General features: G+C 36.2%; 1 protein-coding gene across 1 annotated transcript; it reads right to left on the bottom strand.

Annotated features, from left to right (window-relative positions):
• Positions 1-677: 677 nt before the first annotated feature.
• On the bottom strand, positions 678-12,350 carry krr1 (KRR1 small subunit processome component homolog). Its single transcript, XM_088647318.1, has 10 exons — positions 12,203-12,350; positions 11,119-11,294; positions 10,035-10,169; positions 9,405-9,530; positions 6,929-7,012; positions 6,794-6,850; positions 4,450-4,620; positions 3,648-3,725; positions 2,922-3,015; positions 678-1,754 (listed from the first exon to the last, which is right to left on the bottom strand). The coding sequence occupies exons 1-10, from the start codon at positions 12,276-12,278 to the stop codon at positions 1,612-1,614; spliced, it is 1,140 nt and encodes a 379-aa protein (XP_088503444.1). The 5' UTR covers positions 12,279-12,350; the 3' UTR covers positions 678-1,611.
• Between the last annotated feature and the right edge of the window lie 639 nt (positions 12,351-12,989).

The following is a 12,989-nucleotide window of genomic DNA, read 5'->3' as shown; positions in this document are numbered from 1 at the left end:
TATGGGAAACAGACAATAAGAAGCCTCAATGTGGGTAATCACTTGCTTATTCTGGAGACAGTATGAGTAACAAATGAGTGGCATTAATGGTTCTTGGTGCTGTGCTTTACCTTACACAAGACAGAAAAATATAATGGGGAGATTTAATGATATTCTTCAATGACAACCTTCTCAGTTATTCATGTTCAGTGATGTTTTTTGCAAGTTTTGTCCAAGTTCTGGACCTCCAAATCTTTGAAGAGCTCCTAGATTGTTGCTGCAGGGACTGCATTCTACATCTGTGACAGCTACAGCACAACATTACTAATTAAAAACATGCATTTCTTTATTTTGGAACTAACCTTTTGGGCCTTTTGTATTATGTAGTTTCCTCAGAGCACCATCACTGCTATATACAGTATAGCTCTCTGTAAAAGATTAAATGTGCACAAGAAAGCTTTCCATGACATCCATCCACTTAAACATGCAGACATGAAGCAACCCTATTATTTTATGTACATAAATGTGACCCATTAGTGTGTCTAGGAAAGTTAAATACTACTCCCTTACGTTTACAAGTTATATGTGTGAGGGGTTACTTTATAAAATTAGCAAAATGTGGGAGATAATAATTATCAAAGTGATTGACGTATTGTGTATACTTACTATGGAAAACAACACAAAAACATTAAAAGCAATTTCCTCCCAAGGCATTTATTTGTAACCCCTTACACAAATAACTAAGTTACTTGTAATAGCTTACTTTAAAAGAGAAGCTTTTCCCAACGCATCTTGAAAATTTAACCCATTACCTAAATTCCTGAAACACTTTCAGGTATAAACATGTAAATTCTTATTATAAAAACATTTTCCTGAAATATTTTAAGTAAATAGCCGCCATTCACAAGGTATGTTCACCTTGGATGTGTACGGCAGTTTCTGAAGCAGATGCAGGTCTCTCTCTAAAGACAGAAGAACCTTCCACACCTAAAGCATTAACAGGATACACCTCTTTGGTGATATCACACCTTCAATTCTTTACACATTTTCCTGTCAGCAAGGCTTGATATTCAAATTTAATAGATTACATTTGGCAATATTTACTTACAACTTAAATTAATAGTTTGTAATGCAGAATTTCAAATTTGCAAACCAAGAAGTCTTCCAAGCCCATACAATGACATATGATGCATTTTAACTATACTGTAATGTATACAAAATACAAGGCTCATCTTTAAATTGGCTTTTTTTTTACGACACCTATAAGCTAGTCATTTTATTGCAGTTATTAACAATTGCCACGTGATACACCTCAGAATGATAAATAACAGAATAATCTAGTGTGGCAGTCTTTCCTTTTCTGATTTTTTACATTTGTGGAGAAATATTAGAAACTTCAAAGCTGATTTTTGTATATCACAAACGTATTATAAAAAACTACAGTCCTTATAATACAATAAAATCAGACTTTGCAGTTGTTAGTGAAATAAATGCTTAAAAAACCTTGGTTATATGATGTGATTTTATTATAAATTAGATGGAGTTATAAAAAATACAGCCAGTGTCAGCATAGAACACAGCTAAGGCTACAGGAGACCAAGATTTCTCAGAAAGTTCTTACGGAAAGCCAGTTCAGGCTTTTTTCTTTTTTTTCTTTTCAGAGGCAGAGGATGAGGGCAGATCTGGGTTAGTCGGGGGAGCTCCAAGCTTCTTATGCTTTGCCTTCTTAACTTTTTCCTTGATAGCTTCAACATCGATTTTAGTTTCCTTAGGAGCTACAAATGAAAAAGAAAAAAGTTTGTACAAGAAACAATTTAGTATTTGACACCAAAATGGGATAGTTGCCCACGGATGACAAAGAATAAACCTTCAAGAAAACATAAATACATGCCAAAAAGAGAAAATCTGAAATATTATTTTAACAACCTTGTTCTCTTATCTTCAAAATAGAAGGTCAAAAATATAAATCTTTAATGGGACACTCTATACAGGTGGTCCACGAGATACTGTACATGGGAGTTAGGGAACAGCAAGTCAACATATAGTGAAACAGCGTACAAAGGAGACATTTTCCCCATACACAATGTAAACATGAAGGTTTTGAGACCTTAAGACCATAAACTATGCTTATGTAACGTAAAGCGGAAGGCTTTTCCCATTAGAATTAATGGAATAGAGTTGGTTTAGGGGACCATAAGTTAAATTGAGTTCCAAATACAGCACAGAAGGTCTTGTTAGAACTCCAGTTTACACTCCTAAATAATGCAACTTATAGCAAACTGACTCAAAAGGGAATTGCTATACATACAAGATATGTACCCAACAAACAGTTCAGACACAGCTATACATTTAATGCAACTAAAACCCATAAAAAACACATTGAAAAGCATCAACTCTTTTCAAATTGTGATCTCATTGAAACCCACAAAATCAAAATCGTTCACTACTTTAGTGCAGTTTTTTCTTTTTCTTTTAAAATGTTCATGCATTTAAAGTCAGCAATAACACCTCGATCCCTTGGTTGGATCAGTAACGCATTGCGCGGTGGTAACATTAATTTTGGGACATAATGATTCTCAATCTGAGACGTGTTACAGTCCATAAGAAGAAGAATTTTTAAATGTCAGATTTAGCACTTCACAATAAGACAAACCACAAATCAGAATATTTTTACAGCGGGTTTCTCAATTTATATCTGAAATGTGAAATGACATACAGCTAAGCAGTTCAATCTTAAGAATCACAGAATATTTAATGCTAAAGCCTACACTGAACTTTGAATATTTTATTATTGTACTTTTAAATAACCCACAACCTCAAATGAAAGCTTCTTTATTATGCTGGACATGGAAGTGGTGTTTGAATTAGTCAGACATATGACTAGCCAGCCATTCTAAGAGTGTACCACAATTTCATGAGCTTTACTTGCAAGGATGGCATACCTTTTTTCGCTTTCACAACAGGCTTTTCTTTGGGAGGAATAAAGGCTTTCTTTCTTTCTTCTTGCTTCTTGCTTAAAGCTTCAGCTTGTTTCACCTTGGACAAAAAATGTGGGAGTTATTGACTAAGAAACCTGACCCAAGTTTGAGAATCTTGGCATCAGCACAAAATGGTACGCAGAACCTATAATGCACAGAAAACAATTATTTAAACAGATAGGCCAACTGAGAACTACTTTTAATAGATACTCAATTATACAGCAGGTAATTGTTCTGAAGGAATGTGAGGATGGGACCTTGATTTGAACTTTAACCCCCCAGTTACAAGTCTAGAGCCCTAATCACTGCTCCATACTGCTGCCTCAAATAAATCAATTCCTCACAGCAGAGGTATATCCATTCTCTACTTGTGCATCCCTTTTTTATTTGTCCCATCTATCCTTAACAGCTCTCCCATAATAAATATATAAAAGCAACAGCATAACAAAATACTACAATGCTCCATATATTTTTACTACAGTTACATTGTGTGGCAATAACCAAATTAACAGCAATGAATGCATAAAGAGAGATTAGTCACAAACAATGAGTGAATAACACATCAAAACACTGCATACAAAGATGCTTCATCTACTATCACTTATAAAAAAAAAACCCTAGCTGACTGAAAAGTTTATATTCACACAAGCACTATAATGCTAATCAGAAACATCCTGAAAAAATGCCCACCTTAACTTCTTCCATCTTCTTCCGTTTCTTTTGACTTTGCCGGAGGAAGAACTCGCCACTTGCCAATTCCTTATCAACCTGTTGACAATCACATCATGCAATCAAAGACAATCGCAGAGGTTTTTTTAATCAATCATTCAAAAAGATTTAAGTGTTTAATGGTTTAACTTTTTTTCAGCAAGGTTTAAAAAGGAACCTGGGAACATCTTCCTGTTGTTGAGCAGTGATGATTTCCTTTGATTTAGCCATCTTAGGAAGTAATGTAAAGAGTTAAATTGAATATTTTCTTTCTGTGACTGCCAGGATATTGGAGGAATATTTTTATCACTGTTCTGCGTGAGACATCTTGATTGCAGTCTCAGATGTATGTTGCAATTTCTTTCAGATTTCAGTTTTCTCCAGTACTGGCACTTCATTCTAGGCCTGATGCAGAATTATCTCTACAAACTGCATGCAGCGTTGATGGTTTAGCATACAAGAACAATGTGTTTTGGTAATATTCTATATCAAGTGGCCAGTGATTGGCTGGACCAGCTAGGAATATGATGAGTTATGAAGAATTTAGGTAGGGTGCTTTCCTTGTCTTTTTTTTTTTGCACAGAGCAGTGCCTTGCTGTTGTGAGGACAGTCTATTTGCAGACGCCTCTGAAATAAAGTTTTATAGTTCCCGATACAGTCTGGCGCTTCCTTATAGTAAGGCGACTTTTGCCTACCACTTTATAATTCAGACTACAAGACTTTTTAGTTTTGTACTTCTGTTGGTGTATAAGGGGCTCTTCCTCTGCAGCAATGGGGCACAGACCTGACTCTCTGGTGGAGCTGGAGGGAAGGGTGTGTACTCTTTCTTCACAGTCTTCTTCTTGGGCTGTTTCCGTTTGCTCAAATTTTTGTGCTTGAAGTGGGGCAGGAACCTCTCCCAGCTCTGTGTACGCAGCTCAGGGTCCTTGGCGAGCTCCCGTTTGATCATCAAAGTCTTAAAAAACGACAATGAAAAAAAAAACGTCACTGAGTACGCAGGTTGTCATTCGAAAGAAAAGCAGCGTGGAGATCACAGGCCAAGTTCAAGGATGGATTACCAGTGTTGATAGTGACCTCATGTCACTACATTGTGTATTTATTAGATACAACAGGCACACCGAGTAATATGCCATTCAATGTATTATTAAAAAGTTCCTGGCTACCACTCTAACTCACAGATAAAGATATAGACAGACAATGAGTATGACCTAGGTCATAAAGAGTGATTGTGTAACTTAATTTGTAATGCATTATTTGGAGGACAAATACAGAACATTAGAAAAAAATAGGAAGCGGTTTCAATGATTCAAACAGTTCATTTCCTGTTTTTATCTCACTTGTCTCTCATTAGCTGCACGTATTCAGATGTACACAATACTCTATTAATGTGTATATGCACATGAATATACAGTGCCTTGCGAAAGTATTCGGCCCCCTTGAACTTTTCAACCTTTTGCCACATTTCAGGCTTCAAACATAAAGATATAAATTTTTTATTTTATGTGAAGAATCACCAACAAGTGGGACACAATTGTGAAGTGGAACGAAATCTATTGGATTTTTGAAACTTTTTTAACTAATAAAAAAATGAAAAGTGGGGCGTGCAAAATTATTCGGCCCCCTTGCGTTAATACTTTGTAGAGCCACCTTTTGCTGCGATTACAGCTGCAAGTCGCTTGGGGTATGTCTCTATCAGTTTTGCACATCGAGAGACTGAAATTCTTGCCCATTCTTCCTTGCAAAACAGCTCGAGCTCAGTGAGGTTGGATGGAGAGCGTTTGTGAACAGCAGTTTTCAGCTCTTTCCACAGATTCTCGATTGGATTCAGGTCTGGACTTTGACTTGGCCATTCAAACACCTGGATACGTTTATTTGTGAACCATTCCTTTGTAGATTTTGCTGTATGTTTGGGATCATTGTCTTGTTGGAAGATAAATCTCCGTCCCAGTTTCAGGTCTTTTGCAGACTCCAACAGGTTTTCATCCAGAATGGTCCTGTATTTGGCTGCATCCATCTTCCCCTCAATTTTAACCATCTTCCCTGTCCCTGCTGAAGAAAAGCAGGCCCAAACCATGATGCTGCCACCACCATGTTTGACAGTGGGGATGGTGTGTTGAGGGTGATGAGCTGTGTTGCTTTTACGCCAAACATATCGTTTTGCATTGTGGCCAAAAAGTTCGATTTTGGTTTCATCTGACCAGAGCACCTTCTTCCACATGTTTGGGGTGTCTCCCAGGTGGCTTGTGGCAAACTTTAGACGAGACTTTTTATGGATATCTTTGAGAAATGGCTTTCTTCTTGCCACTCTTCCATAAAGGCCAGATTTGTGCAGTGTAAGACTGATTGTTGTCCTATGGACAGACTCTCCCACCTCAGCTGTAGTTCTCTGCAGTTCATCCAGAGTGATCATGGGCCTCTTGGCTGCATCTCTGATCAGTCTTCTCCTTGTCTGAGCTGAAAGTTTAGAGGGACGGCCAGGTCTTGGTAGATTTGCAGTGGTCTGATACTCCTTTCATTTCAAGATGATCGCTTGCACAGTGCTCCTTGGGATGTTTGAAGCTTGGGAAATCTTTTTGTATCCAAATCCGGCTTTAAACTTCTCCACAACAGTATTACGGACCTGCCTGGTGTGTTCCTTGGTCTTCATGATGCTCTCTGCGCTTTCAACAGAACCTTGAGACTATCACAGAGCAGGTGCATTTATACAGAGACTTGATTACACACAGGTGGATTCTATTTATCACCATCAGTCATTTAGGACAACATTGGATCATTCAGAGATCCTCGCTGAACTTCTGGAGTGAGTTTGCTGCACTGAAAGTAAAGGGGCCGAATAATTTTGCACGCCCCACTTTTCATTTTTTTATTAGTTAAAAAAGTTTCAAAAATCCAATAGATTTCGTTCCACTTCACAATTGTGTCCCACTTGTTGGTGATTCTTCACATAAAATAAAAAATTTATATCTTTATGTTTGAAGCCTGAAATGTGGCAAAAGGTTGAAAAGTTCAAGGGGGCCGAATACTTTCGCAAGGCACTGTACATCTCCACAATTATTCCACACAGATTTCCTAGTGAAAAAGGAGCCATACAAAGTAACAGGCTGAGTTACAACGACAGAAGGACATACCTTAATGTTATATATTGGATGTATATTCTTCATTGTATCCAAAACAACCTTTCTGACCTATAAGGCAAAGTAAAACTGATTAATGAAACACAACACAGCAGTTTCTTAAAACAACTTATGGCAAGATGTACTCACTTCCTTCAAGCCATTGTAAGGTCCCAGGGCAGACACTGTGTTCCCCTGTACCATAATGTAACAGTTTGTCAAAAGCTCAAGAGCCTAAAGGAAAGAAGAAAAAAAAACTTTGAAAAACATGATAAGAATGTGTATAAATAGTAACTTTCTGAAAATGGCAAGGTCTTTCCACACATTGAGGGTAACACCCCCTTATCTTTAGTCTGATGCTAAATCAGTACATGAAAGAACAAGGCAGCTCAGAAAATAGACATTTTATATAAATAGTTTCTTGTGCCAAGTCCGCCTTTCTTTCAAACTGTTACATACTGATTGTTTTGGCATTTCCACTTATTAGAAAATGATTAATTGCCATTTTTGCTCTATTGTTCGTATGACATTCTTTACCAGGCAGAGACTTACACAAATAAGACAGCAAACAATATTAATGAAATGCATTTTCAAAGCAGTTCCTTTTTTCTGCTTTGTATTTTCTTTGATACAATGAATGTCCAATATTATTTCTAACTAAACAAATTAACAAACCCACCACAAAACAGGCTTTTGATGAGCAGTAAATGGAATGTACACAAACTCTGGAGCAATCTTTGAGTAAGCAATTATTTAAATCAAGCCACGCTTGACTGTAGAGGTCTTATAGTAACGTTTAGTGCCTTAGGATGGCCTAATTCATTAGGTTTTGAGTTGATTAGGGTTCTAAAGGTAGTCTTGAAGAAGCACATTTCATCTTGCAAGGTGATACACTAATGAAGATGGAGAAGTGTTCAACATCACCTTATCTAGACAAAGGCCTGTAAGTCAACAGCTTGGGATCATAATAGAACTGTGCCATCACTTCATTTTCAAGAGGACACATTACCTGACCAATTATAATGGTCAAGTAGGGACCAAATGAGAACGAAAGGCCAAGAAACTAGTCATTGAAAAGTTACCACCACGCAAGATAATCACTAGTATAAGAAGCTCTACTCTGCAATATGATGAAGTAATTTCTACAAGTCTCCACATTGCATGGTGGAAGCCATAGGTATCTAATTTCTCCATAGTTAAAACAAACATCTACACAATTTTAGCCTGATCACACAGAACAGAGACATGGACACACAACCACATTTGTTTGAGTCAACAACAAATGGTACTAGCTCAGCTCAACAAAGCAAGATGCCTTAACATGGGTAGAGAGGCAGTGGTGAGAGATATACTGAGAACAAAACCCCAGAAAAAGACAAGTAGGTAGCAGTGGACTCATCTGGGAATAAATGCAAATACAAATCAGCTCCCTGGTCACTCAGCTTCTCATATGCAATCATCTAAATATGCAATCATTTCTTCATGTGTGACAACACAAGACCGAACACCTTCTTGGACTGGTCACTGCATTGACACACTAAGACCAGAACCTGTGGGCTACAAAGATGTGCAGTGCAATAGACCACGTGTACTAACAGAGGTACAAGATATAACTACTATGTCCTGCTGAGTTTCAATACTAATAGGTGTACTCTACGTTGAGATTGTTTTAGGGTGAACAGTTGTCTTGCCCACTAATTCCTTATATTTTTATTTCAATTACAGTCCAATGCTGGCAAACTTTATTGGACTGTATACATTTAAAATATAATTAAAATCTCTTGTGATGCTATGGATCTCTCCAAGACAAGAGAACAAAATTAAAAATAACCACAAAATCTATAAGATGCTTCCAAAACCTACAGTCAGACAATACGTACAATATGCTGTAATGAAAAATAAAGGAAACTTGAAATTTACCACTGGAAAGTCTAACACACTTAAATCACAGAAAAACTAAAGACTCTCCCCATATATTAATTTTACACCTTTTGGGCAGTTTAGAACTGAAATAGGCAACAGGGACCAGCTTCATCCTGTTTGAGATAAAAGTTTTGTGGTGTACACAAAAAAAACAGCATAAGACCACACTATATTCCATTTTATGATGTAACTAACAAACTGTAATTAAAAACATGCAGAATGATTTAATATATCCTGATGAAGGTAATTCAAGCACCAACTTCTGAAATGCTGTCATCAAAACTACAAAATGTCTGATATTACAGAAAGGAAGAAGAAAATTATAAAGAGTTAAGTTTTTACAGAAACAAAATGAAAACTTATCAGCCTATCATGGGAGCATAGGACACAAGGCAGGGCATCCTGAATGGGAGACCAGAACCCTGCAGTGCACACCCACACAAGCACACAGGGACAATCTAGATAAGCTCTCCAAAAATACATCACTGGCCTTTGATGTTTAATTCTTGGTCTTTTAAAAAAAAAGTACAAGTCATACTTTTCCCCAACTAAAATAAGGCATCAAAGAACAACGAGGGAAACAGTGGCCTGAGTACTGGGCTTTACAGGACTGTTTATTTAATAACAGTGCCAGCGAGTGAAATACAAAAATGTAGCTAAAACCACATCGCATGGATTCTTTATGACACCTTGTGATGCTTACCTTAAGAGTTGATCCTTTTGGTCCTATCAGTCTCTCTCTCCTCTTCACATATATTTCTCTGTTTCTGACTAAAGTCCCAATTTTGATGATGTCGCAGGCCACATCATCCTGAAGAATTCGCACAGCCTATAGCAAACAATCATTAGGTGGACAGATCAGGAAAACAGCTGTCAATTAAATGTGGAATTTGAAATTTAGAGGCTTGCCCATCATTTAACCACTAGTAAAATCAAATTAATTACACTCAAGATGGTTTTATACAGTACTTTCAAATACCCCCATTTACAAGGGACGCAGTTTTGATCTAACCTACATTCTATTTACAGTCAACTCTTGGAAAAATGGCAGACTTGAACCTACATGGGCTTAGACATATTTAACGTCTATTTCAGCAGTTACCTAGCATTACCTATGATATTTTTCACTCATCCACAAGTGAACCTATCGTTTAAGAACAACGTATATGAAATGTTTAGGACTAAAGACAAGACTCACACTTTAGTCCTAGAATGAAAATATTTTTCAGACAGATCCCAAACTTTAACTTTTGGGCTACAAAATATCAAAGTAATTCTAGAATAGATACTTGTGTTTATTGGTGGTGTACTGTAAATGTACCACAATACATACCTGATCAAATGGAACGCTTCTTGCAAGCAGTTTTATCAGATCTCTAGCCCTTATAATGGCATATGGATCAAATGTCTTTTTTGTGGTGCTGACTGTCACACTACCCTCAATCAAGTCTAGGGTTGCTTTGATGTACTGAAGAAAGGAAAAGAAATATAAAACACATGAGAAACAAAGTAGCATTAAAGCGAAGGATATTTTCTGAGGCAATTGTAGAACTTTAAAATACACAAAATTACAAAAGAGACACACAACAATCATTATCTTTTCCAATACTTTTTGGTAGCTCATAAAAGTAAAATGTGCAAAGTAAAATACTTTTACATTCACATACAGTACTACCACCAAATAAAATTATTTAGACTGTTGGATTCCATGTTTTCAGAAACAGAAATGGAAAAAAAAACATGTAACTGGTGCCTGGTACCACTTAAATTCCCATGATAAAACAAGAAAAAAAGATGCAGCTACAATTCTAGAATACAAGTACACTACAGTATTAAGCATTTTTAACTCAGCTATAAAATATAAATATAAAAACAGCACAAGGTCATCAAATAAAAATGTTTCACACATCTATTCCATATTTTTGCAAACTGTAATTCAAATGGTACCTATTTTATTACAGTACATATTGCACAGTAGCACATAAAAGCTTCATTACTTCATACATTGGTACAAACACCAGGAACTGACTTAACAGCAGGAAACTAAGGTGAAAAAAGTGTTGAAGAAAAAAATAAATAGCATTATTTAGACACAACAGTAATTTTAGTATAATTAACAACTGGATATATATTTTTAGATCTTCCTTTTCAGTTCCCAATGTTAATGATTAAAATTGTATTAATTTAATGTTATAATGACCCATCATCTACGCAGTCATTACCTCCAAAACCAACATTTCTGTATTTCTCTTTTAAGAACTGAAGCTAATATTCTCCTTTCCAACAAACACGTCATGTTACAGTGATCAATATGAAAGGCATCTAGTATTTTTTAAAAAATCTGTTGGACACTGCACCTTAAGCCAACATAGGCACTGGATATATTCTAAAATATATTGTTTTTTAAATTAACTTACAGAGTCGTTTAGTGCTTTCTGCACAAGAGGCCAACACTCCTTTAAGTAAGCTTCTCTATATTTGGGGAACAGAGTGGCAAAACTGCTTTCCTCCAACAAACCCTTCGGATTGTCCTCTCTGGTAAATGGGATGTCCTTCCATCCCTCAGGAACTGTCAGAAGCTCAGACTCATCAACTGCTCATTCAAGACCCCGAAAAAACAACAACAAATAAATCATCAATTCAAGAAGTTGACAAACAAGACACTTAAGCTTCTGGACATTTACTATTCAGATACTAAAACCTGCAGTAACAACAGCAACATTACTACTAAGCTGAAACAATTTTAACACAACAAACAATCCCCTATGAATTTCAGAAGCTACTCAACTATTGAAAACTGGAAACAAAAACTAGAAATGCTCTGTTTTTTAAAGTTAAATAATCTGTATTATTTCTAACAGCTAGCAATCCTCCCTTAAAGCTGCTTGTTTACTTTTTTTTTGCCTGATTCTGAATGTTGTTCCAGATGTCCCAAAAACATTCCACGTTTACCTCTGTTCCAGAGACTTTCGTATTCCGTCTACATACTGTATATCTTCAGGTTTTTTCGAAAATCCTTGAAAGCCTACCTGTGATGTTTCTCAATGTCTTAAGCTGTTCTGTATTTCTGTATTTGTTATCAGTTAATATCTTCACAAGTTCCACATCTCTAAATCTAGAAGTGCGTACGATGGATAAGTACAGCGGATATCTAGTTCTTAAATACAGTGCAAACTTTCACAGAAATTATATCTTGATTTCTATTTTTGTATAGGCGCGTTTTGTTAAGAAATGGTTTCATCAAAAAAAGATTTGTATGTACTAGTTCTACACCACGTATCTATAACGATATGAACCACTGTTACTACAATATTATTGGTAGATACTTTTAAAAAATACTTCAAAACAGATGGGAAAGTTAGCATTTACAACAGAAATCTCAGATATCCAATACTGTCCTAAGATAACTTATTATAGGCATTGCCAATCACACTGGAACGTTGCAAATGTATAGCTTCCTAAAGTTCTGACCGGCTTTATACGGAATTTATGGTTTATTACCTTCATTTTGTTTGTTTTTGTATTTCTTCTTGCTCGGCGTTTCACTCACGCTTGCTCCTTCTGTGGAAGACGCCATGACTGCACTAACCTTTCACCGCTGAATCACGTGGCAGACAGAAAAAAAACTGTGCATCTGCGTAAACAATCCGTGAGGAGCAACACATTTGTAACTTTCTTACCGAGCAAATTAAAATGACATTTTTGAATAGAAGTATCCCTCTTAAACCACTTTAACTGTAGAAATTAGGAATATTGTTTTTAGGAATAATAGAAAGTCAAGTAAAATGAAGAACTCACTGTAGGTGTATTTGAAACATTCACGATATAAACGCTTTATATAATTTTCCGTACAAATCACAAACATTGATTAAAACGACAATTATGTTTGGCACCTCAAAAAGAGGGGTTTTGCTTTGGGTGGAATTCACTCAGGAGACATAGAAAAATAAATGTAGTTTATGTTTGCCTCGTCGATAAAGGTCTTAGCTTTTGTAGACTGCAGACTCCTGATCAAGTTGGTCACCTACTTCTGTTATAAAATCAAAATTTAAATTCATAACCTAAATAACCACAATTACTCAAACGAAACATTTGTTTTTAGAAAATATACGAGTAGGAATATTCGTTTTATACAAAACTACAAATGGTTACTGCAGATGCCCCGGTCAGACTGCGGGAACCAGGACTCCAAAAGCACTGGTTCACAACCATTCCTAGGGTGTTCTATCTACATACTTAACACCCAAACAGGTACATAAATTTATCATTATTCTGCATTTAATGAACA

The sequence above is a fragment of the Lepisosteus platostomus genome, chromosome 9, assembly GCF_059453375.1.
Source record: "Lepisosteus platostomus isolate fLepPlt1 chromosome 9, fLepPlt1.hap1, whole genome shotgun sequence".
Taxonomy (NCBI): Eukaryota; Metazoa; Chordata; class Actinopteri; order Semionotiformes; family Lepisosteidae; genus Lepisosteus; species Lepisosteus platostomus.
This window is presented reverse-complemented; position numbering and strand designations above follow the sequence as displayed.